General features: G+C 62.8%; 1 protein-coding gene across 1 annotated transcript in view; it reads right to left on the reverse strand.

Annotated features, from left to right (window-relative positions):
- The window catches only part of Hmcn2 (hemicentin 2), a 129740-nt gene that overhangs the window by 12264 nt on the left and 92611 nt on the right, over positions 1 to 24865 (reverse strand). The window contains exons 58-85 of the mRNA XM_047524838.1: positions 24280 to 24441; positions 24035 to 24148; positions 22961 to 23160; positions 22289 to 22370; positions 20842 to 20973; positions 19988 to 20131; positions 19747 to 19906; positions 19544 to 19668; positions 18967 to 19150; positions 17108 to 17205; positions 16342 to 16608; positions 15653 to 15843; positions 15146 to 15227; positions 14939 to 15075; positions 14304 to 14445; positions 14086 to 14230; positions 13479 to 13606; positions 12785 to 12941; positions 11906 to 12027; positions 11477 to 11641; positions 10349 to 10456; positions 9976 to 10110; positions 9483 to 9617; positions 8440 to 8630; positions 7438 to 7651; positions 6332 to 6466; positions 5297 to 5487; positions 3848 to 3929 (exon numbers count right to left, since the gene is read on the reverse strand). Of these exons, the coding sequence (XP_047380794.1) occupies positions 3848 to 3929; positions 5297 to 5487; positions 6332 to 6466; positions 7438 to 7651; positions 8440 to 8630; positions 9483 to 9617; positions 9976 to 10110; positions 10349 to 10456; positions 11477 to 11641; positions 11906 to 12027; positions 12785 to 12941; positions 13479 to 13606; positions 14086 to 14230; positions 14304 to 14445; positions 14939 to 15075; positions 15146 to 15227; positions 15653 to 15843; positions 16342 to 16608; positions 17108 to 17205; positions 18967 to 19150; positions 19544 to 19668; positions 19747 to 19906; positions 19988 to 20131; positions 20842 to 20973; positions 22289 to 22370; positions 22961 to 23160; positions 24035 to 24148; positions 24280 to 24441 (4128 nt within the window). The remainder of the gene's footprint in view (positions 1 to 3847; positions 3930 to 5296; positions 5488 to 6331; positions 6467 to 7437; positions 7652 to 8439; positions 8631 to 9482; positions 9618 to 9975; positions 10111 to 10348; positions 10457 to 11476; positions 11642 to 11905; positions 12028 to 12784; positions 12942 to 13478; positions 13607 to 14085; positions 14231 to 14303; positions 14446 to 14938; positions 15076 to 15145; positions 15228 to 15652; positions 15844 to 16341; positions 16609 to 17107; positions 17206 to 18966; positions 19151 to 19543; positions 19669 to 19746; positions 19907 to 19987; positions 20132 to 20841; positions 20974 to 22288; positions 22371 to 22960; positions 23161 to 24034; positions 24149 to 24279; positions 24442 to 24865) is intronic.

The following is a 24865-nucleotide window of genomic DNA, read 5'->3' on the forward strand; positions in this document are numbered from 1 at the left end:
GGTGAACATCAGCAAACTGCCTCCCCCAGTCGATGTGAAACACGACGAAACTGCCCAAAACGACAATCGGGGCTCCAGAAATCACCCAGTCCCACTGCAAATCAGGACTCCTGTCCACACAGAGCTTCCAGAACTGTGGGTAAGCGCTTGGGACTGAGCCCAACCCACAGCCGTCCTCACGGCCAACGCAGGGCCTCTTGCCTCCCCTGGCTGAGGTCCTCAGTGTGGTGGAAGCAGCTCTGAGGCAGGAGTGGAACAGGAAGATGCCCCTCCGCCAGCCCCGGTGCGGGGCCAGAGAACCCACGGAGCCCTCGCGAGGGGCTGGCGGGCGGGCGGGCAGGGGCTCTGCAGGCCCCTGGGTGTGCAGAGTGTGTGCCCGTGCAGACCCCAGCAGCCGAGGAGCCCCAGACAGCCCGGCCTCCTGTTCCAGAAGCTTCTGGTGTTCTCGCAGGTGCTCACAGACGTGACCTCATGATGCCGACTTTAAAATCCTGGCCCTGGGACGCGTGCATCTCACTGGTGTCGCCGGCTGTCTTCTCTCATTGAGCTGAGGCTTTCCTTGTCTTGGTTTGTCCAGTGATTTCCTTGGTGCCCTGACTGCTGGGAGCTGGCGGGAGCCTGGTCTTCTGGCCTCCTCCATCCTGGCAGGCCTCATCTGCCCCGCCGCTGCCCGCCCTCTGGGGAACAGGGAGGGCGCCGGGCTGGCTGGGCAGCTGGGGCTCAGCACGAGGCTTTGCAGGGAGGGAAGGGCACCCTCCGCTCCCCAGCCTCCGCCAGTGCCGGGGCTTCCTGGTCGAGAGTGAAGAGGGGAGCGGCCTCCTCCCAGGCTCACTGACGCCGGTGCCCAGGGTCAGTGCTTCCCCTCGGCTGAGCTGGAGGGTCCCCCTCGGTATGTGTGGGGGCCGCCCTCTTGCACGGTGTTGTCTGGAAGTTCCTTTCTTGCTGTGCCATTCTTTCCTAGTCCCTTGGCAAGAGATCACAGGCTTTTGTTGAGGCCTTTTTATTTGGTGATTTATTTTCGGTCAGAGCCTATTGGTGTGTCCAGGTTGCTGGCTCCTCAGCCCAGCCCAGGGGATACGAGAGAACCTGCCACCATGTGGTCCCCAGGTCCCCAGCTGGCCGTCCCTCCTGCTTCCTCTCCCCACCTCTTGCCTTCTGTGTGGACTTTGGACTGCCCTTAGCAGGAGGGAAGAGGGTCTGTCCATCCTGTCTGGAACCAGGAGCCTGCTCCATCACCACTCAACTCTCCCCACGCGGGGCATGAAAGGGAGCTCCCCGCACCCGCTGAAGCCCTGAGAGGCCCCAAGGCTGCATGCGCTCCACCCCAAACTGGAACAGGCGTGTCCACTCTGCCCCTCCCTCCACTCAGCATCCTACCGAGGGGCTGAGCAATGAGACGGGACAACCCAGAGAATCAAAGGCTGGAAAGAGAGGCCACACTGCAGGAAACCCACAGGCAGAAAGTCCAAGGAGTAGACCAAAACTACACTAAGGACAAGCGAGGCTGCAGGGTGCACAATGGAGATAGAAAGTCAACCGCGTTTCTAGGTGTTAGCAGCGGAAAATAAAACATCAAACTAAAAACGTTCCATCTAGCTGGGCACGGTGGTCCAGGCCTACAATCCCAGCAACCTGGAGTCTGAGGCAGGAGGATCACAAATTCAAGGCCAGCCTCAGCCACTTAGTGAGACCCTGTCTCAAAATTTAAAAAAAAAAAAAAAAAGAAAAGAAAAGAAAATAAGAGGGCTGGGGATGTAATTCAGTGGTAGAGCACCCCGGGTTCAATCCCAGTACCCACCCCCCAAAATCACCTAAATTAATAACATACTTAGTAATCAATTCAGCAAAAGAAATGTAAGACTTTTCCCCCAAAACTATAAAATATCACTGAGGGGAATTAAAGATCTGCATCAGTTGGATATCCATACACAGGAAAAAAAAAAAAAAAGGAATTTAGACCCTTACCTGACATAAAAACTAACACAAAATCGATCATAGATCTAAATGTGAGAAAAAAGACTATGAAAATTGTAGAAGTAAATTGAACCTTTAGGTTTGGCAAAATCCTTTTAGGGGTGACATGAAATATATGATCTCCACAATATATAAAATCGATTAACCTGAACCGCATCAAGTTTTAACATTTCTGTTTTTTAAAGGCACCATCAGCAAAAGACAAAGATGAGCTACAGGCTAGGAGAAAAAAGGTGCAGATCACGTCTCTCCAGGGACTGCCCCCCCAAGAGCACACAGCTCGTTAATAAGATAAGCAACTCAATTAAAAAATGGTCACCAGATCAGAACAGACACTGAGCCAGAGCAGACATCCAAATGGCTAATAAGCAATGTCATCAGTCAGAGGGGACCTTGATGAGACGGGGTAGCAAGTTACACCCACAGAGACGCAGCTGCCAGGCATCTGGGGCTGCGGAGCACCCAGCACCTCGTGGGCTGCTGGAGGGAAAGCAAGATGGCAGAAGCTGTCTGGCGGCTTCTGCAAAGGCTGGACATCCACTTCCATGACCCGCAGGACCCCTCCTGGCCACCCGCCTGAGGAAGGGAGGACAGAGATCCACCAAGGTTCTACTCAAACGTTCACAGCGCCATCATTGACCACAGCCAGAGCTGGAGGGGTCCGGCGTCAGGCGAGTGGACCACAGAGCGTGGCTAGCCGTGCAGGGCAGTGCCGCTCAGCCTCAGGAACCCCCGCAGGCACGGGTGACTCAAGAGCACAGTTGGGAGAAGCCAGAACCCAAAGGTCATGTGTGCCACCCATGGGACTTCTGGGACAGGTGGACACAGGGACAGAGGGGGGAGCGGGGACTGATGCAAAGGGCAGAGGGAGCATCTTGGAGAAAATCTGAAAGCGGATTGTGGCGACGTTTGTGTGGCTCCATACGTTTACTGACCGCTGGACTGTGTAGTAATGACCAGTGATGGTTATTTTGCTTGAAAAATGCGGTTGGGCTGGGGATGTGGCTCAGTGGTGGGGCACCCGTGGATGCAATCCCTGGGGACAGAAAGGAAGTAAAACCCACGCTAACATACAAGTTCCCATCTTAACCTTGGAAAGCCGAGAGTCCTGTAAAGTGTTACATTGTTGCAAAATGACTTCCAGAATGTTTTCCTCTTTCAAGATGGCAACCCTGTGTCCACTAAACACCAACGCCCTTCTACTTTCTGGCTGAATGGGACCCTCTAGGGACCTCACAGGGGCAGAGCCCTGCGGTAGTTCTTTCTGTGACTGGCTTCTGTCACTGAACAGCGTCTTCAAGGTTCACGCACGTCTGCAGCAGGGGGCCGATTTCCCTTTGTAAGGCGTTTATTCCATGGTAGGAATGGGTGGACCTTGGTATGTGAATGACACCTCGATAAAGCCATGGGTTTAAAACAATAAGGGGGAAGCTCAGACCAGCAATGACCGGGTGGAGGCGGTGACTGAGGCCTTGTGCCAGGAGCCTGGGAGCCGGTGCTGCTGGTGGGTCCACTCACGGAAGCGCACTGAAAGGACACCGGGGACCCCAGAGGGCACGCTTCTACAGCGAGACATGCTCTACACAATCCCCACTGAGACGCTTCTCAGGTTATTTTGAGGCTCACGTGCTCGGCAAACGCCTGCGCTGTCGTTCCGATCTCAACGGCAGTTTTAGGTTGTGAATAACGGGCTCCCCAGGCCTGGTGGTCGGGTCCCTGGGGACGCACTGGAGGACACTCGTCTCCCCCTGCCCTGGGGAGACCCTTCATGGGACTTCAGCTAGCAAGTATTTGTTCCCCAGCCATGTCCCACGTCCCACGTCCCCATCTGCTGGGAGAAGAGCGGGGCCAGGGCCAGGGACCGGAGACTCACTCTGGAGCACAAGGGTCACCACCTTCTTCACGGTGCCCATCTCGTTCTCAGCCAGGCACTGGTACTGTCCCGCGTCGTCCATCTACAGGTGGCAAGGAAGGGCAGCTGTGCTCAGGAGGGCGACTGGACCCAGACCCCTCTAACCAGGAAGGTGCTTAGAGAAACCGGACAGGGCCGCCAGGGGCAAGAGGAGGGCCCCTGAGGTACTTGTCACAGGTCATTCAGAGCCCACCACTAGGGGTGGACCAAGGGCAGGGGCTCCTTCCCCTGAGGGGGTTCACTGCAGGAGAAAGCGCCGCCCAGCCCTGCCTCTTCCAAGCCGTCTACACTGAAGCATTACTGCTCCACTGATCGGTGTCGCAGCCCCTTGAAGAAAGGGGTTCCATGGTGGAAGACCTTTGGGAAACACCAGCTAGACGTCTGCCAGGCCAGGACTTCCCCAGCGTTCCCTGTGCCAGTGTGCCCTGCCGAAGAGGGCAGAGGGCTGGCAGCTTCCACCTGCTGGGTGGCCGAGGAGACCTGCTCACAGGAGACCCTGCCCACCAGTGATGCAGGAAGGGTGGCCTTGCCCCAGAGGAGGAGCCGGGCAGCCTGCAGTCTGTCCACGCGGGGGACGGATCCAGGATGCCCGGGGGTGGGGCGGCACAGAGCCGAGTGGAGATTTGGAGGCCAGGCGGGTCTGAGGCCGAAACCCAGCCCTGCTGTTCACTGGGTGGAACCCAATCACTGGGACATTCCCTGTCTCTGGAGCCTCGGTTTCCCATCTCTAAAGCGGGTGGAACCCCTTGGGCTGTTACACACCCCGAGTTGAAAGGACGCTGGAGAGCCAGTGCTCGGCACAGGAGGCCGTTGCTGCTGCTCTGATTACTGACCCACTACGGTCAGCACACAGTCAGCTCCCAGGGGGCGAGACCCCGGCCTAGGGTGAACTCGCAACTCTGAATTTCGGCAAGTCTCTGGGACTCGGAGCACAGGAGAGAGGGTGCTCAGGGGCTGCCTGTGCTCGAGCCTGAGGAGACCGTGGGCAGGAGGACTCAGGAGGCCTGGGGCAGAGTCCTGTCCCCGCACTTCCTGGCTGTGGGCCTCTCTGAGCTTCAGTGCCTTTATCTACAAGCGGGGCACTATGACCTGCCCACTCTGCCACTGGTGGTGTTAATAGTAGCCTCTGGGGTGTCCCCCTCAGGTCACTCCTAAACACCTGGCAGGGTCATCCCACTGAGGTCTCACTATCGACCTAGGAGGTCAGCCTCACGGCAGGGCGGGGTGACCGGGGCATGGCAGTGTTACATCACCCGGTGGAAGTCCCCCCTGGGCGGAGGAGGGCCGCTGGGAACAGGCAGGGCAGTGCCTCACAGACCGCAGAGGCCACGCCGGCCTCAAGCAACCCTTCCCAGCAGTGCAGCACGGGGTTGTCCTGGCTGGCCTTGCCAAGTGTCGGCCCCGCCTTGCCTCGGTCCTGCGGATGGTCAGCGAGCCGTTCTGCAGCCAGTGGTGGGGACGGCTGCCTGTCAGTGGAAGGCCATCTTTGGTCCAGCGGATGTCTGGTGCTGGGTCTCCATGGACCACACAGTCCAGCCGGACACTGCCCCCTACAGGCTCCACCAGGTAGGAGAAGGCCTCCCCTTGCAGGACAGGAGCCTCTGCAGGGGGTGACAACACACTAGTGGTCATGAGGGAGGTTCCTCTGAGGGCCAACCTCCCATAAACCCTCCCCAAAGACCTCCCAGTCCCTGCCTCCAGGGCCTACAGGGGCTCCTGCTAGCCCAGCAGGACTCTGTATAGTTAATGGGTTGGGAGACTTCAATGTCATGGGTCACATCACGCAGCCACTGCTGAGGCCACCAGGAACTGTGCTGAGAATTTCAAGCTGAGTGGGAATTGTGCTGCGATTGATTAGTGATGCCTGGGACAGGCACAGGCGGGAACAGTGTGCTGTGTGTCTGCAGCGCTCAGTGCTCATGCCAGCTGCAGAGGACCTGCCAGGCACTTAGAAAAACAAGAGCTACAGGAAAACAAGAATGTCGTGCGCAGTGACACCAAGAGACTCAGCACATCTCAGAACACTGCTGGTCGCTCAGTGCTGCCTTCCACCCTGGTCCCGACACCAAATCTACTCCAAAAGCTGCAGCTGTGCCCTGGCGCCTCCTGACATTGAGCAAAGGAAGACACGGTGTCACAGAGGGTCCCTGGGCTGCCCCGGTGGAGCAGGCTGAAGGGGACAAGCAGTCGGCTGGCAAGCCTGGGGCATTTCTGTCAGGGTGCCCTGGCCCCGTGTCCTCCTTTGTCCCTGGCACCGTCCAGATGCAGGTAGTCATCACCTGAGTGTAAAAACTACCCGTGCCGGGGCCCCGCCCCAGAGAGGCTGGTTTACCGAGTTGGGGGCCTCAGCATTTTACCAAGTCCCCAGGGGACCCCAAAGGGCAGCCCGGTACAAAGCCACTAGGAGGACACAGAGGTCTTGAGACAGAGCCGCGGCTCCCCTACCCTTCACGTGGACGAAGCTGACCGCCCGCACGCGGCCCACTCTGTTCTCAGCCCAGCAGGCGTAGGTCCCGCTGTCCTCTTTGGTGACGGCCACCCGCTGCAGCGTGCTGCCCCCATCCTGCTCAGACACCCCATCTGCGGTAGAGAGAGAGAGGGGTCCCCGTGCTGGAGTCTTTTGCCCTGAAAGCCCACGCAGGCCTGGGTACCCAGCAGGTGCTCAGTAAGGGTGCCGGAGTGGAAGGGAGCGTCCCTCCACCCTGGCTGGAAGGCCGACCAAGTCAGACCTGCACATGGGAGACGCAGGCCATGGGCTGTGGTCAGAGAGCCCGCCCGACGCAGAGGTTGTCAGTTGCCCAGGGGCAGCCAGGGCCAGCTGCCGGGGTGTCACCCAGGGCCCCCATTTCTCTAGCGAGGGATGCTAGTGGAGGCTGTCTTCTGGGTTGTGGCTCCACGCTGGCGCAGCACCAGGGACAGGACAACACCACCCCAGGGCACTGGTCCGGGGAAAAGCCCAGCGCCAACAGGCCTCTGCATTACATCATCTGTCCTCAGGCCCAGGGCTGTCACGTCCCGGAAGACGCTGCTGGGATACTCGCCGAGCTGCCCCCGCCCAAGCTGCCCCCGCCCGGAAGGGGCTGCGCCTGGCAAGCCATCGCTGTGCCGAGGTGCGTCACAGCCCCTGACCTTGAGGGGACGTGTTCTAAAGCAGGAGGGCCTCGTGCTGGAGGGGCTGAGCCATTCGCCAACACGGTGGACACTCACTGAGCAACTGCCATGAATCTGCAGGCCCTGGGCCTCGCCGAAGGCCAGCTGGATCCCAGGTGGGGGGACAGACCCAGGACAGCAGTTCCTTGAGGGTCCCACCTGGGAGCAGCGGCCTGGGCTCCCTGGGATGACTCTCCTCGGGGACTTGGCGCCAGCTCTGGTAAGCGGCCCATCCTGTGCTGACACGTAGGTCTGCCCCGCGTTCCCCCAAACCAGACCCAGATCCCACAGGGCCTGCAGACAACCTCCTCACCATTAGGTTGGTCCCCAAGCCCATCCCCCCCCGCCCCCGCCTAGGGTCCCGGGTCTGTCTCACCAGCCCCCAGTAGGCCCAGACAGACCTGTGACGGGCCGGTCATTCAGGGTCCAGCCGAGGCGGGGGGTGGGGCTGCCACGGGCTGCACAGCGAAGCCACAGCCTGTCCCCGAGGCGCAGGCTGCGGTCCCCGGGCAGGGTGGTGAAGACAGGCAGCGCCAGGATGGAGAGGTGCACTCGGCGGCGGGCCCGGCCCACGGCATTCTCGGCTGTACAGGTGTAAGTGCCTGCGTCCTGGCCCTGCGGGCAAGGGAGCTGCCAGTTTGAGAACTGCCCCCTGGCACCATGCCCCTGCAGACCCATCCCTTGCAGGTTCCCATGGAATATCCAGCCCAGAGAAGTGAAGTGGCCTGTCCAAGGTCACACAGCTAGCTAACAGGTGGTCCTACCACCACACCCCTGAACTCCCTGCAGCTTCCACAGGGCTCTGCTCCCTTGCCATCCAATCCTGACCATAGATACAAATGATGGGAACCAACCGTTCCCACTTACTGAGCACCTACTATGTGCTGGGCTCTGTGTCCAGAGCCAGACCTGCTCCATCACATCCATTCTTGAAAGACTTGGGGGGCAGGCCCTACTTTTGGAGCCCTTACAGGGAAGGCCCCAAGGGCTCTGACGGGAGTCCTGGGGTGCATGGAGCAGGGCAGGGCCCTGCCATTGCTCGCCTGGCTCCCTTGGCCTGGCAGCTGGGCACTGCATGCAGCTGCGCAGACCATTTGCAATTAAAGAATGTGCTGAGAGCTGATGGGGAGGTGGTTGGGGTGCCCCCCACAGCCTGGCTCAGCACCCCCGACCAGGCCCTCCAGTCCCCGCCCCAGGAGCTGGTGATGGAGGTCCAGGGTCAAACATGGATCGTGCCTCTTGGCAACAATGTACGTGGGACAATTAGGTTTTGTCATCAGCAGGCGAAATGACAGCACAGATTTCCTCCACTTCCTGGGTTGAACGGCTGCCCGGGGCTCCGTGCAGAGTGTGTGCTTGGTGCTCTGTGCTGCTCCCACTTTGCTCCTCGGGCCGGCCCTCACCTCCGAGTTCTTCACCAGCAGCTCCCCGGAAGGCTGGACGCTGACCCTGCCCCCGGCTGCAGACACAGGCTGGCCGTCCTTCTCCCAGCTGATGTCGGGCTCAGGGCTGCCGCTGGCCGCGCAGGGCAGGAGGGCATGGGAACCCTCAGTGGCAGACAGGTCTGGGAGGCTGTTCTCGATCATGGGTGGCACTGTGGGGAGAGGGAGTCCACGTGGGGACGGGAGTGGGTGCCCGTGGCCTCTGGCAGGGCCCTTGGCACTCCCTATCAGCTGCACCACCGCTTCCCAGCGGGAGGCCATTGCCGGTGGTCTGGATGAGCGGGGACACTGAGTGTGGTGCAGCCAAGCCAGGGTGACCCTGCTGCACACGTGCAACGACTCAGAGCTTGGGCACAGACCCTGAGCAGGGCAGCCCCCGGGCCAAAAGCAGGACGGTCATCATGCAGCCCATGCCTGGCCCCTGGCGGGGCTGTGCCAGGGCCGGGGCACATGGCCTTAGTCTCACGGGTGACCAGCAGCCGTGCCGCAGGTCACAAGGGAGAGAAGCAGGCTGGACAGAGGCTCAGGAGGAGGCCTGGAGCAGCAACCTTCTGAGTTCAAGCAAAGTCAGGCCCAGGCCTGCAAGCTGCCCAGGGAGGCCACCGAGGCACCCAGCAAGCAGGCTGGGACCAGAGCATGAGGGCCACACAGCCTTCTCGGCACAGGACCAGGCTCTGCCAGGGATGCCGCTTCATCTTTGCAGAAAACAACGGGTCAAACCAAGGGAAAGGACAGTGGATTGTGAGTCTGTGCAAAAGGGAAGAAGAGGCTGTGGTACCAAAAAGTCCAAATGAAAGCGGGATGGTCAGCTGTTCCCGCAGTGGCCAGCAGGAAGGGGACAGGGTTTATATCAAAAGCCACATGGTACGCGTGACTCAGTTTCCCCGAGCTGCTTCTAGAACCATCAGCAACGCTGGGGCAGGGGGTACCCTGCCTGGGCTCAGGGACAGGCACGGAGGCAGAAGCCGACAGCAGCTCAAGGCCTTTGGCCGCCGGGTGCCCACCTTGCACCACCAGCCGTGTCTTCCCCAAGGCACTGCCTGCGCTGTTCTGGGCGATGCAGAAGTAGTTCCCAGCATCCTCGGGACGGGCGCGGATAATCTGCAGCTGTCCCTGGGGCAGGACCTGCGTCCTCACACCTGGATGTGATGGGGGAAAGTCGGGGCAGTGGCTGGAATAGGGGAGCCCTGCAGAGGGCAGCTGGAGGTGTCGTCTGACAGGTACCGTTGACCTGGGGTCGCAGAGGGTCGGATGAGCAGGAAGGCCCGGCCCAGAGCCCAGCTGAGCCAGCCTCCCTGGTGTCCCCTCAGCACTGAGCTCCCAGGTGGCTCTCAGGCTGCCGTGACAGCAGAAAGGAAGGCGGGGTGACAGCAGGGTCGGGGACGTGCCTCTGGGCCAGGCGGGGCTTTATGGGACCTCTTGGCAGGGCTGTGGAATGTGCTGGGGCAGAAGGGAGGACACCCAGGACCCCCTGCCATGGCTGCCGCGGAGACTCACCCACGGGGATGCTGAGCCCCTCCTTCTGCCAGGTGGTGCTCGGCCGGGGGACCCCCGAGACCTCACAGGGCAGCAGCGCGTCCTCCCCGGCCACGACCTGCACCGTGCTGGGCAGCGGCTTCCCCACAGGGGGAGCTGCAGAGGCACAGGGGACAGAGGTCCCTGGGGACACCGCGGACACCAGCCCCTCCCATAGGGAGTCTCAGGGCCAGGGAGAGGGGCTGCGAGCGGGGGTGGGCTTCACAAAACCTCTGCAGCGAGCGCGGCGCCCACGCACCTCTCCCGAGGATTCCCGCCCGGGACCCAGCTCAGAGGCAGGAGCGCCGTCTGGGACGGGCCGCTACTGTCCAGCTGCCCCTGCTGGGGCCCTTACCGTGCACAGTGAGGACCACGTGTTTGCGTGCCACACCGGCAGAGCTGCGGGCGGTACAGGTGTAGCGGCCGGCGTGGATGGGGAGGGCCTGCCCGATCTCCAGGGCACCTGTGGGTGGAAACGGTGCCCGGAGGGAATGAAGGGATGGGGCAGAGGTCCCCAGGGTGGCGCCTGCATACCTGGTGTCTCTGGTGCAGGCCCATCCGCCCCCTGCCCTTTGTTAACAGCGTGGAGATGAGAGGCCTGGGACCCGGGTTCCAGGCCTGCCTCTGTCACTGCCGGGAGCATAACCGTGAGCAAGTCCCTCTACCCTCCGGGCCTGTTTCCCCACGTGCCAGTGAAGAACCAGGCAGGGTGGCCTCTGCGGACTCGCTGCCCTGCCTGGCTCCCTGGGCCAGGGTTCCACACCTGTGGTTCTCACTTTGCTCTGCTAAAAGCCCACCTCCTGCAGGAGGCCTCCCCAGACTCCCGCCTGCTCTGTCCCGCCGTTGACCTCCCTCTTCAGCCCGGGGTACCCGGTGAGCGCAGTTTTAACTTTCTCACATGGTAGGCAGCACCCGGCCAGTGAGCAGAGAGGTTTCTAAAGTATCCTCTGGGGGTCTCTGAGGGACTGCCGGGCCGGCCACGGGAGCAAGGCCTGCTGGCCTCTGGACTAGCAGGAAGGAAGTGTCCTGTTGCGTCCCAAGAGCTTGAAAACCACACTTCCGGCCAGGGGTCCCCAGGCTGTAGGATCTCACTAACCAACTGACAAATGAGCTTCATGTGGCGGGGTCCCCATGAAGTCGCTGACTCGTTAACACTGACAGACATTTTAAAAATCACCCCTACTATCCTGCTATCAGCTTATCTCATCAAAGAAGGGAACTTTCAATCCAAAAAGATCAAGAGCAGAATTTCACAAGAAAGGACAACGACCTCTCAGGATAAAACTGGCTGCAGAGAACTCGGGCAGCCATCGAGAAACAGCACTGACCTGCCCAGGAGCCTCGGGCACCACGGAGGGGCTCCATGCCAGGCAGCGTGGGGCAGTGAGGACCACCAGGGGAGGGAACCTTCCTCCTGTCCCACCCCCTGGGCTCCTTCTCTCACTGGCTCAGCCGCCCCTCCCTGCCGCTCCCCCTTACTCACCCGAAGGCAGGACACGGTAGCCGCTCCCCCTCGTCCCCAGCGGGGTGCCCGCCTTGCTCCAGGACACGGCCGGGGCCGGCACACCGGCGCTGTGGCACGTGAGGACCACAGGTGCCCACTGGGCCACGGTGAAGTCTGTCTGGTCGTCCGCGATGGTGGGCGGCTCTGAAACCCAGGACGAGGTCTGAGGCCCCGCTGAGCGCACAGGGACACACGGGGCTTGGACACAGGTGACCTGCTGAGGAAGGCCAGGCAGGGAGCAGGGCCAGTGGACGTGGGCAGAGGCACATTTGCTCCCCCTGTGGTGAGCGGAACAGGAGGGCTTCCCGCAGAGCCCTGTGCCCACGGAGGAGCTGGGCGGAAGTGGGGAGTCCCGCGCGCAGGGGCAGCACCCGAGGGGAGGGCTCCCGCCTGCTGCTGCCCACTCACCCTGCACGGTCACCCGGTAGAGCCTGCGGGCCTCGCCCATCTCATTGCTCGCCACGCACTCAAACTGGGCTGAGTCTTGGGGGCCAGGGGCAGAGAGGAGCAGGGCATTGGAGGGCAGGAGCCTGGGTGGACAGGCGGACAAACGGGTCAGGGTCCGGGGCTGGACCTGGGAGCCAGCCTGGCCCACCTGCCCCGCAGTCTGGAAGTGGGACTCTCATGACCATTCGCTTCCTGCATCTGCCCCCAGCCCTGACTCAGAAGTGCCTTCTAGAAGTTTCCACCCCCACGGTTTTCACTGCCAGGCTTGGGGGAGATCTTCATTCCCACCCTGGGCTTCTCTGCAGCCCTTCATGTGCTGGAGGGGCATCCTCAGGACTTCTGTGACGACCACACCCACGTCCCCGTCCACAGGCTGCAGGTTTACTGAGCCCACTTCAGGCACAGACTCCACAGAGACCCGTGTCCAACTCAACCCAAGTGGGCAAATCAGCCGGCGAATGGACCCCTCACCCTCTGGTGGTCCCTGAGCGGCCAGCTCCAACTCCAGCCTCCACGGTCTCTGTTCTTTGGTTTGTTTGTCTGCTTTGGGCAGCTGGGACTGAGCCCAGGGCCTCGCACACGCTGGGCAGCGCTGTACCACTGGGCCACGCGCCCCCATGTTTGGTTTCAATGTGTTCTTCCATTTCGCTGGGGGTCCCAACCCCTTCCCCCGTGCCAGGCAGCTCTGTCTGCCTTAGTGGAAGGACCCTCCTGGCCCTCCAGGGTCTGGCCCCGGCTTCAGGAAGACCCCCGGCACACCTGTGCTGGTTGACCCGCCCACTGTTTGAGACAGGCCCACCCGGCCCACTCCCTGCCACTCAGGAAGGCCCAGGCCCTTACCGGTAGGCGCCCTGCTGCAGGCGGAAGTCCAGCTTCTGTCTGTCCTTCCACCAGACCACCAGAGGCTTGGGGGAGCCGCTGACCTCACAGGGCAGTGAGGCTGGGCTGTGGGCGGTCAGGGTCACGTTGGAGGGGCCAGGGGCGATGGCTGGAGGCTCTGGGGAGGGAGCAGTCATTAGGAGACGGGCGAGGGATGGGGGTCTGGGGCTGCCTAAGGCTGTGCCGGAGGCAGAACCTGGTTTGGGGTGCTCGTCACCACCTTCGTCCCACCCCCATGAGCAGGGGCAGAGATGGGAGGGGGACCCCCAGAGGCTCCACCAGCTGGGGCTTTGGGGCCTCTCCTCATGCCTGACCCCCTCTCCTTGAGTGACTCCCCATTAGCCCCACCCCAGGACAGGGTTGTCCAGAGTGGTTGCCAAGGCACTATGCTGGACTGGAAGAGAAATTTAATCACAGCACCCGCTCCCAGTGACTTTGACCTCTCGGGGTGCTTCATGGCTCCCTAGGGTAGTGTGTGTGATGCGTGTGTAAATATCAACACACAGCCTACGCAGGGGCAGCTCAGAGCTTCTTACTAAAGCTTGAGAACACGGCAACTACTGCTCTTGGCCTCCGACAGCTGGGGTAATGGAGGACCAGACCCCAGAGGGACCGGATGCGCAAGGCAGGGAGACAACTTCCCTGGTGCACCTACCCAAGACCTGGAGGTCACGGCCCTGCCGGTCGGAGCCAGCAGAGTTGGACGCCAGGCAGAGGTAGTGGCCAGCATCCTGGGCGAGGACTGGCTGGATCCTCAGCGAACCCTCGGGCAGAACCTCCAACCTGGAACCGGGGGGGTTTGCCATGGAGAACCGCAAGCCAGTGAGGCCGGGAGGGGCCGGACCCCTGACTATCTCCAGCAAGATCCTCTCTCTGCCCCAGCTTCCCAGCAGGAGGATGCTGACCCTGTCCTGCTACCAGAGGCCAAGGAGGAGGCTGGGGTCATGCGCTGTTCCCTGCAGCCCAACCCCACATCAGAAGGGCCAAGAGGAGGAGCTGCTTCAAGTGTCAGGCTGGGCACCCCCACTCTTTCTGGGCGTGGCAGCTGGTCTGAGAAGTGCCCCTCCCTAAGGGCATGGTGGTTCTGCATAATCCCGCCCTCTGCCACAGTTGATTGGGCCAGGGATGAACACGTTACTCAGGCTGGGCCAATGGCTTTCTCTGCCCTGGGAATTTGAACTTGATATTTGCAGAGAGTCTGTTGGCTCTGCAGGGCTGAGGGGCCATGGGAGGGTGGGGAGTACTGGCCTTCCATGTCCCACCTGGAGTTCCCGGGATCCAGTGGGGCCCCGTCCTTTCGCCAGCTCACTGCAGGCGGGGGCGCTCCGCGAGCCTGGCAGGGCAGCAGGGCAGTCTGATTCACAGAGCTGTTCACCACAGAGGGTCCAGGCTGGATGGTGGGCACGGCTGGGGGGACAAGAGGGAGCGGCTGGGAGTCTGCGGCTCCACGGGGTGGGCGGGTGGGGCGGGCCACACTCACTGTGGATCTCCACACGGAAGGCCACGCTGGTGCTGCCCGCGTCGTTGTGGGCAGTGCAGCTGTAGTCCCCGCCATCGGCTGTGCTCAGGGCCTGCAGCTGGAGGAACCTGCCCTCCTCGGGGAACTGCGTGTGGGCATCTGCCTGTAGAGCCCCGCCATGGAGGGACCCTTGTCAGCATGGCTGGACCAGGCCAGCTCCTGGCACCAGCCAGGGAGGGCCAAGGACCCACGAGGCTGGACTGTGGCCTCTGCCCCATCCTGGCTGCAGGCCCTGACTCAAAGCCCAGCTGAGGTCCTCTGAAGGAACGGGCTCCTCAGAGGGAGCAGGCACCCTGTCCCCAGAGCTCCCACTAGACCACCTGCTATCCTTAGTCTGCAACTGCAAACTGGCCCTGTGTGAGGGATGAGCACAGAGAGCCTCACTTTCTGGCCTTAGGTCACACAGCCACTAAGTGTAACTTGGAGAGACCATGGGAAGATCGCTGGGGTGTGCCTCAGGAGCCCCATCCACAAAACGGGGATGGCAGTACCAGGAGCAGTGGAGGTGTGCACAGAGCAGCCTCGCAGCGGGTCAAATCCACGGGGGCTGGGGCCTGGGGCAGAAGGCAGAGTCTGGGTCCCAGCCTGGCACTCACCTGCAGCAGGACGCCATCCCGGTGCCACTCGATCTTGGGCATGGGCTCTGCCTCCACAGAGCACTCCAGGACCAGCTGTCCAGGGGCCAGGCCAACCACCGAGCGGGGGCCGCGGGGCCCGACAACATTTGGAGGGGCTGGGGGTACAAGAGGATGAGAGATGGACCCGCTGCCCCGACCCCATCCTGCCTCCACCCCAGGCCCTACCTTGAACCCTGACCCGGAAGCTCTTCTCCACTTCTCCTGCAGGGCTCTCAGCCAGGCAGGTGTAGAGACCAGCATCGCTGACCTGTGGACACAGCAGGGTGAGCAGCGACCTCAAGGCCCGCCCGCCTGCGTGCTGCCGCGCTGGCTCTGTTCCTGCTCAGTCAAGGGCCAGGGCGCAGAGGCTGCTGCGCCACCCCAGCCCCGGCCCCTCTGGCTTCCTTCTCCACCTCCGTCTCGCTCTCACTGCAGGGATGGTGCAAGCCAGCTTCTGCCAGGAAGTCGCCCTGACTGCACCAGCCCGTCTCTGGCCTGGGTGGGGAGTGATCTGGTTTCCCCTTCAGTCTCGGGTCTGCAGGGCTGGAGCTCCGAGGGCCCAGGGTCATCTCCACACCCCCCACCCGACACAAAGGACAGCGCAGCCTGACCATGGCAGCTGTCCACTGGCCTGGGGAAGCCGCAGCCCAGCCCCCTCCCGGCTACCCTCCCACAGCAGGCGGGGACCAGGACCTGCACAGCCTCCACCCGGAGCACCTGCCCGGCCGGGCCGTGGTCCTCCAGCGGGCTCAGGGCCTGTCCGTCCTTATGCCAGGTGACGTTGGGCGGGGGGATGCCTCGAGCGTCACAGCGGAGTTCCAGGGGTGCGCCAGGAGTCAGCGACAGCTCTGCAGGCTGGCCGGAGCCTTCAATGTGGGGGGGGTCTGCAACACACGCCCAGCTGTCCCCGCTGCGCTGGCGACGGGGTTCCCCCCAACCCCCCCGCACCAGTGCTGAGAGCGGAGGGGCCCGAGGCAACGAGTCTGGGGTGCCGGGGGGTCCTAACACCAGCAGCCATGGGCCCCTCTTCCTGAGCAGTTATCTGTGCTTTAAAACCAACAAGGACACAGTATTGAGGACACAAAATCAACACACATATTTCTGATACAGCCCAAAATCAAGATTTAGGGCTCTGCCCCCAGATCTTGGCGGCTTCTGTTCTTGCTTTTGCTGCCAAAGTTTGGTGGACAAAACAGTGGGACACGCCCTGGAAGATGGACCACCGGGCTGCTGACCAGGCCGGCAGGCGGGCCGGCAAGGCGCCCCACAGAACCAAGTCCTCCAGGGCCTGCGGGAGCCCCGGCCTCCCCACTCCTTCTCCACCATCCTCAGAGTCCCACCCCGCTCCAGCCCAGAGAAGCTGTGGAGGACAGCTGACCCACCCATCACGGTCAGCTGGAAACGCCTCCTCGCCTCCCCGGCCTCGCTCACGGCCACACAGGAGTAGGTCCCTGAGTCACCGGCTCCCACCGTCTCCAGCTGCAGGCCAGGCCCCTGCTCAAGGCTCTGGGGCAACAAGGGCTCCCCATCCTTCATCCAAGATACGAGGGGTGGGGGGCTGCCCCGGGCCACACAGGGGAGGACCACTGAGGAGCCACGGACCACCGCTATGTTATTCTGGAACTCCACTGGCTCAAGGATGGGGGGCTCTGTGCAGGGAAAAGAGTGGGCAGGAACCATTTCATTCTACATTAGGCAACCCTTACCCCAGGACCTTTGCACAAACCATTCCTAATGACCAGATGCCCTCCTCCTGGGCAATGTCTGCCCACCTCCAGTACCTGGCTTTGACCTCACCCACACCAGGAAGCACCCAGGAGTTCCAGAGGTCAGGTGGGGTGCCCCCCTTGTACTCCACAGCATCCTCCCCTTCCCCTGGTGGAGCTGGGGGGGCCCTTGATGCCCCTCAGTACACTGGGCAGGGCCCTGGCACACCCTCAGTACAGGGCAGGGCCCTGGCACACCCGAGCGTCTGACCACTACTTGTGGGATAAACAAGTAAGCAGACTCCAAGACTGTGGACAAGTCTTGCTCTGCCTGGACACCCCAAGGGCCAGCCTTGGGCTCCACCCTGACGGGCAGGGTCCAAGGGCCTCAATTCCCACTCACCAAGGTCAAAGGACCCGTGTGCCCAGCCCTGCTGCATACCGAGCACCTGCAAGGTGAAGTTCCTGTCGGCCACTCCTGCTGGGCTCACGGCCATGCAAGTGAAGGTGCCGGAATCTGCCGGCTGCACCTGAGAGATCCTGACGTGACTCCCCAGGTGGGGAGAGAGGTGGGGGGAGGGGAGGCGGGTGAGTATGAACACGTGGCCTTTCCGTCCCGTCTCACAGAGTCGACTCCAAAGAGTCCGGCCTCTGTGTGGACCCTTCCTGGTCCCTGGTCCCCAGGATAAACCCCCAAACTGCCCTTCCTCGAGCCCGTCCCCTCCGATTCATCTCGCCTGTGGCCAGAGCACCTTGTGCCAGTCCCGGAAGCGCTCGGGACCTGCCCGGGCCGCCTCCACTCCCCGGCTCCACTTTCTGTCCCCCACTTTCCCACGAGCCCCCCTCTGCCACCACCTCTCCCTAAGCTTCTCTTGTCACAGCTCAGAGACAGCCACAAGGCCAAAGCCAGCCTCCAATTCTGGCCTCACTCCTGCCGTCTGGTTGGTGTCCCTCCTGAAAGGGGTCTTCAGGCCCGTGATCCTGGATCTTGTCCCGGGCTGCGCCCCTTCCCTGGGGCCTCTCCTGACCCAAGTGGTGGGTGTGGTCCACTCTTGCTCTGGGCCAGTTGCAGTCAGTGTCCAACGTCACCCTGTTCTGACAGTCCCCAAGTGTCTACCTCCCTGAACTCCAGGGTGGGAGAGCCAGTGCTGCCAGCATGGTCCCTGGACACCTGAGAACCTCTCAGCCGATAAAGTTGTCAGGATCAAAATGGAGTCACTTTGGTCAAGTGCTAACCACAAAACCAGCAAATGAGGCTGGGGGTCATGAGGAAGGGCTCCACTCGCCACCGCCTGACAGTGACTGCCACCAAAGCTCCCCCAGGAGCATCAGTGTGCACAGAACACACTCCCGCAAGACCAGCCGGCCACAGCCCGCCCGGTGGGCACCGCCCTGAGTACCCTTGTGGCCGAGGAGCCGGCTTCAAAGCATCTTAGGCAACCCTGCTTCTCCTTCACCACCTCCCTTGCCTCAGCCTCTTCAGAGATGCGGCTAGGCGACCCGGCCTGAGATCCGGCACACGAGCCGCATTACCTTCCAGAATCCCCCCGCGACCTGCCCCTGCCAGGCCCTCCTCCACTGACCCGGGGTCGCACGATGACCCGTCTGCCTTCCCGACTCTGCCCTCGGCCCCCAGCCTGCGTTCCACACCGCAGCTGGAAGGCCCTAAAGACCCACGTCATGGCCCAGAAGAGTCTCTGGAGGGACACTTGCACATGCTGCTCCTGTGACTGGGGTCCCCTCTGCCGCACATCCTCTCCCGTCCCGAGGGCCGACCGGACCACCCCAAAACAGCGCCCTCGGCAGTCACTGCCCGCCCGCCCTGCCACGTCTCCCCAGAGCGCTCACTGCTGGTGGCATGTCACTTGTGTATGCCGATTTTCTACACCTGCCTGGGATAAGGGAGGCAGCCACACGGACTTCGTCTTGCCCACTGTTCTGTCAGGGGCCTGGAATGGTCAGCAGTTCCTAGGGTCGCTGGATGCATGAATTTGCTCAGGCACCTTCTTCCAGGAAGCCCTCCCCGGTTTCCTACACCCAGCCAGGCCGAGTCAGGTGGGATGAGGCGCTAGTGGCCACTCTGTGCCGCCCCCAGCATGTCACGGTGCCTGACGGCAGAGGCCCCTTTCCTTTCCAGAGCTCCGTTTGGGGTGGGGTCTGCTCTCTCCTCACTGTTAAACTTCTCTATGTTGCTACTGCTCTTATTCTAAGACCTGTGTGGAGGCATTTCAGACCAAGCTGCCTGGAGAGCGCGTCTGAGGCCGGTGGTCGGCTGGTCAGTGGCTGGAGCCTGTCCCCTACCTGAGCGTGCGGCCCGAGCTGTGGAGGTGGGTGCGCTGGGACAGCGGGAGGGGCAGGCCATCCTTGAGCCAGCTCACGTGGATGGGCGGAGAGCCCCGGACAGGGCAGGCCATGGTCACCAGCTCCCCAGGCCTGCTCACCAGGGTCCCTGGGCTGCCTGCTCCCTGATCAATGGTGGGCGGAACTGGGGGAGGGTGGAGGAAAGAGAGGTGAGGGCAGCCGGGGACAGGAGGCTCCCGGGCAGCCCCAGTGGGCCCAGCACCGGACCTGCGCTGTCGCCACCAGCAACAGCTGTGTTTGGGGGTCCCCAGAGCCTCGTGCACCCCACGGAATGAGGCCACTGTGGCGCGCAGCGGCCTAGCCCTCCTCGCCCCTTCTCCCCGGCCCTGCTGCCCCAGGGCTGGAGGACCTACACTACGGTTTGAGGATGAGGCCTGGAGGCCCAGGAAGGTCAGAGTGGGACTCGAACCCAGTCTCCCCCCTGGCCCTCGTGTCCCCTCCAGCTGTCCCCAGAGGCCCCGTGTTGGCCGGGCCGCTGTCCCGGAACCTGGGCCGCCCTCCTCCGCCCGGCGCCTACCCAGCACGTGCACGGTGTGCAGCCGAGCATCCTCGCCGGCCGGGTTGTGGGCCAGGCAGGTGTAGGCGCCCGAGTCCGAGGCCCCGAGGCCCTTCAGCACCAGGGAGCCGCCGTCCAGGTAGAACCTGCGTGGGGAGATTGCCGAGGGCAGGTGCCGGGGGCAGGGGCCCTGCCGCCCGGGCTGGGGGGCCGGCGGGCCTTACCGGAGGTGGGGGCCCACGTCCTGGCCCAGAGGGAGGCCGTCCTTCAGCCAGGTCACCTCGGGCGGCGGCTGCCCCTCGACCTCGCAGTCCAGCCGCACCTCCTGCTCCTCCAGCACGCTGTGCTCCTGCGCGGTGCCCGAGCCCCTGACCCGGGGGGCCACTGCGACAGGGGTGGGGTGAGACCTGGGCGGCAGCAGGGGCTGCCGTGGGGGCGTGGGGGTGGGTGGTGGGCGCAGCCTACCCAGCACGGCCACCACGAAGTCCTTGCGGGCCTCGGCCTGGGCGTTCTCTGCCACACAGGTGTAGGTGCCAGCGTGGGCCAGCTGCAGGCGACTCAGCTGGAGGCGGCCACCCCGAGAGACCACGCCGAGCTCCAGGTCGCTCTCTGTGGGACGAGGGGCCTGTGAGTGCCACGGGAAGCAGGCCGTGGGGGCAGGGCTGCTGTGCTTGTCCCCAGCCCCCGGCCCGCCTGACTGCTGTTCTCTCCTTGCACGGGGACATCTCTCTCCAAGGGACTCCAGCGTCCAGGACCTGCCGCCCTCACCTCCCACCCACGCTGCCCCTCACCTCCCAGGCTTCTGAGCAGGCGCAGCAGCCTCTCACTGACCCACGTGGGTCACCTGGGCCCCCGGGGCTCTCGCTAGTGAGGAACGCATCCTCTTTCCTCCTCTCTGGACGCACTTCTGCACCTCCGCCCCGGAGTCCTCTCTGGCTGCTGCCCGGTGGCCCACTGGACCCCGTCCTCATCTGTTCAGCTGGCTTTTCAGCACAAAATGCCCAGAGCAACGCCCTGGGTCCGACCTGGAGCTCCAGAGCCCCTGGCAACCTCTCCAGCCCTCGCCCTGCACCCGGCGGAAGGCGCATCTTCTGTCTGCCGGGGACCAACTAAGGGCCCAGGGGCCAGGGGCTTGCCAAGCCCTGACAGGGGCAGTTCTGGGTGTTCGGGGTCCAAGGGCCAGTGACATTAAGGACACTGGGGAGGGACCTCCGCACGCTGCCAGTCTTAACTGACAAGTAAGAATGCCAGCGGCCACCAGCTTCCTCGTGTCCTCCTGGTCACTGCTGCACAGAAGATAAGAGGCCAGTTCCACTCACCCACCGGCATCCTGTCCCTCAGCCAAGTAACGGTGGGCGCAGGGACCCCCGACACGTCGCAGACCAGAACCAGGGGGCTGCCAGCCACCTGGCTCACTGTCTCCATCCTGGGGTTCTCAAACGTTGGTGGCACTGCAGGGAAGAAGCTAGAACATCAGAATCCGGAGACCCTTCCTCCTTTCCTTCCCCCCAGGCCAATGGAGTGCCTGGAACCCGCACCCCTGTAGTTAGGAGTTCACGTTTTCACTCTGCATGATGCGGGGAGGGGTCGCTTTATTCACAAATGGAACAAGAAGCAGCTGCCGGTTATTTCAAAGCATTGAAAAAGCAGAGCAGAGGCAGGATTCGCTCACACCCCAGCAGCCCTTCACCTATGCCAGGACAGACATTACTAATCAATCCCAGCATGCAGGATAAAGTTGCGCACCCAAGAAGGCATCGCGGGTGGAGCACAGGCACCTTGCCCTCAGCACAGAAGCCCTGCTGCCCACGGCTCGTGGAGGGAGCGGCACGCCTGGCATAAGCCATTTTCAAGGATGGTATTCAGTGTGGCTCAGGACTGGACGCACCCTCTGCTCGCCCGGCTGTTAGGCTGCTGGATTTGCCATCTAAGGCAGAAGCTGGTGTGCCCACCCCGACCTGTTCTTGCCGCTGTGCAGAGTAGACCCTTGCTAAGCGCCTGGTGAGTGAGGAGAAACTACCTTCCCAGTCCCTTGGCCTGCAGTGGACAGCGGCCTAGCACACACTGGCCCTCTTCCCTGCTTCCTGCAGGCAGGGACAGGATGCAGTGTCCCCGCATCAGCCATGTGAATAAGGCTGCACCCTGAGAGGTGTGGGCCTGACAGGTGGAAGGAACCTGGGTCCCCAAAGGACAGGGGAGCCAGTGGCCCCTGGCACAGACGCGCCCCTCCAGGATTGTGTGAGGGGCAAACTCCCCGCTTGTTTAGCCCCCTCCAGCTGGGGCTCTCTGGTTAACAGCCAAATCCACACTCTGAGGTGTAGCCGACCCCAAGAAAACCTGGCCATGCTCCCCAGACAGCTTGGACAGGCTCCTGTCACCTCAGCCTGAGCAACACGTCCCATCAAATGCCTGCCCTCTACGTTCTGCTGAGGGCTGGAGGGACAGGAGGGGACAGGGCCCAGGCCTCCCAAGGGTCTGGTCTCCCATCCCAGTGCCAGGTGGCCAGCACCTCACAGCCCATCAGATGCGTCCAGCACCAGCAGCAGGTGTTGCTCTCAGACCCTTTGACGGGAGGCAGGCCTGAGGGACAGTCACTCCGTTAAGCCCACAGAGCGGGTCACTGGCGGGTCCTATTCGGATCCTGCTGATCCTGGTCTTTGGCACCTGGCACCTGGCCACGCCGCCTCCTTCCAGCCACTGGCCCCATCCTTGGCAGCCTGCTGCTGCGGGGGCTCCGCCGTGCTGGCCAGGCTGGGCCCTGCTTACCCTGGACAGTGAGGACGAAGGTCCGCGTGGCCTCCCCAGCTGCGTTCCTGACTCTACAGCTGTACACACCCTTGTCCGACACCTGAGACAGGACGGGCACACGGTGACGCTGGGCAGCGGGGGAGGACCCAGGCTCCCTGAAAACGCCTCTGAATCCTCCAGGGCAGGGACACCCCAAAACACCAGTCCTGCTGAGGAGCAGGAGGACACGGGGAGCAGGAGGACGCGGGGAGCAGGAAGACACGGGCCTCTGGTCTCCCCCAGAGCTCAGCACGGGCCCCACCCTCCCTGCGGGGCTGCAGCTGGGCAGGAGGAGCCCAGGGCTGTTTCCAGGGGAGGGAGAGCCACACAGCAGACACCTGAGGGTGCCTGACCCACTCGGAAAGGAAGAGCGCGGACAGACTGCTGGGCCGCAGACGCCAGCAGAGGGTCTGGAGAGGCCGAGTCCCGGGGAGGCGGAGGCGCAGGGAGGGCCTGCTGGGGCATTCCCGTTGGTGCAGGGCCGGCTGGGGCCTGACTCCCGGGAGCCCGGCCTCCCCGGGTCGCAGGGAGACTCCTTTGCTCCATCTGGGCTGCGGGGGTCTTGGAGGCAGCAGCCCACCCTGCCATGTCCCTGCCAGCCAGGTTCCCCCAGGCCTCTCGCGCTGGAGGCGACATTCCACGGCTGCTCACCTGCGAGGCCAGGATCTCCAGCCTCTGTCCACGCTGCAGAACCTGGGTCCGTTGTGTCAGGGCCAGGGGCTGCCGGTCCTTGTACCAGGTCACGGCCGGTTCAGGAAGCGAGTCTGTCTCACAGCCTAGGACAGCCTTGTCCCCAGCCTGCACCAGGACTGTCTCCTGGGGGCTGCCGGGAGCCCTGAAGGTGGGAGGGACTGAGGACAGGAGGCGGCCCAGTGAGGCACCGTGATCTTCCCCAAGTCCTCCCTGGCCCCGCCACAGGGGAGCGGCCTATGGAGGCCCATGAGGTCACACAGTGGACTCAACCCTGGTAGCTGGTGCAGACCCAGGGGAGCTGGAGGAAGAGAACCCAGAGCAGCACCCGGGACCTGCTGGGTGGCCAGAGAAAAACCCTGGCCCTCTCTGAGCCTCAGCCTCCGAGGTGGGGGTGGGAGGAAACAGACAGCCCTCCTAGGCTCTTTCCTCCAAAGGAAGCCAGCTGGGGCAGAGCCCTCCAGGGGTCCCAAACAGCCCCCTGCCACCTTGGCTAAGGAATGCAGAAGCCCCACCCCCGCACACAGCGGTGAGCACAGGCAACCAAGGAACCAGCCCCAGGGCTGCGGGAACCTTCTAGTGAGCCCTGGCTCATGACCCTGTGGGCCAGCTTCCCCCAAGAGGATTCTCAGGATAAGGAGCCTAAACAGGCTCCACGCCCAAAATCCCTCTTGAGACCAGAGAGCAGGCTGGGAAGGGCCTCACCCTGGGCTAAGTCACCATCTCATCCTCACACAATGGGCGCTTTACATATGAGAACTCTGGGGCTCAGAGAGGCGGAGCAACTTGCCCAAGGGAGCAACCTGCCCAAAGTCGCAGAGCAAGTGAACGTGCAGCTGAGTTTCAAACCCTAGTGCATCCAACTCTCTAGACGATGGCCTAACCCCCACACTAGCCGGTGCCACCTGGACTCTATCCCTTTGGAAGGACAGGGGGCCCAGCCTCGGACAGAGCCAGCTGCCCCTCTGCTGGCTCTGCTGCCCAGGGACGTGGGGCTGATGAAGGAGTAGGAGAGGCAGTGGGGACAGGGCCTACCCAGCACGCTGAGCTGCACTGCCCTCTGGTCGCGGCCGGCAGCGTTGAGGGCTTCACACAGGTATGTCCCTGCGTCCGACGGCTGTGCCCGCGCCAGCCGCAGCGTGTGGGTACCTGCGGGGCAGCCAGGGCTCGTGCCAGACACTCTCCCCTGTCCTGGACCCCACCCAGCCCCACAGCCTGTCCAGGCTTGGAAATCAGCCTGGTCCAGTCTCAGGCTGGACCCACAGCCTCGGTTTACCCACCAGGCAGGAGGAAAGCGTCGTCCCCCAGGGAGAGGGCCTGGCTGTCCTTGTACCATGTGACCTCAGGGCTCGGGTGCGCTTGCACTTCACAGGGGAGGGAGACGCTGCTGTTGAGGATGGTGGTGACCTGCTCCGAGTTCTGGCCTGTGATTCGTGGTGGGACTGTCCCCAGGGCCACCGGGATAAAGATAGACATGAGAACGCACAGGGACAGGGGGCAGAGGGCCAGCAAGTTCCCAAGCTCCTGGGGCTTCCGCTCAGTGCGTTTTCAGACAGCTCTGTGCAGAATCGGCTGCTACGAGGGTCCTAGCTACGGTAACATGAGCACCCCGAGGCCTGGCGGTCAGAGAGGGACAGTCACTCTCCCAAGCCACACAGCTTCCAGTGGCAGAGTCAAAAGGTCTGTTTAGCTTTGAGTGCATGACCTGGAGTGCCCAGCACTGCCCCTCATCCCTGAGGCCACAGGAGGAGAACAGAGAAGGGAAGGGTGCCACTCGGGGGGAGCCCCGGCTCTCACGGCCCCTCTTTCCATGTCAGGCTCGCCCCAGCTCTGCTGAAGGAGTGGAGCCAGGGAAAGCACTCAGCT

Source organism: Sciurus carolinensis, chromosome 14 (genome assembly GCF_902686445.1).
Source record: "Sciurus carolinensis chromosome 14, mSciCar1.2, whole genome shotgun sequence".
Taxonomy (NCBI): domain Eukaryota; kingdom Metazoa; phylum Chordata; class Mammalia; order Rodentia; family Sciuridae; genus Sciurus; species Sciurus carolinensis.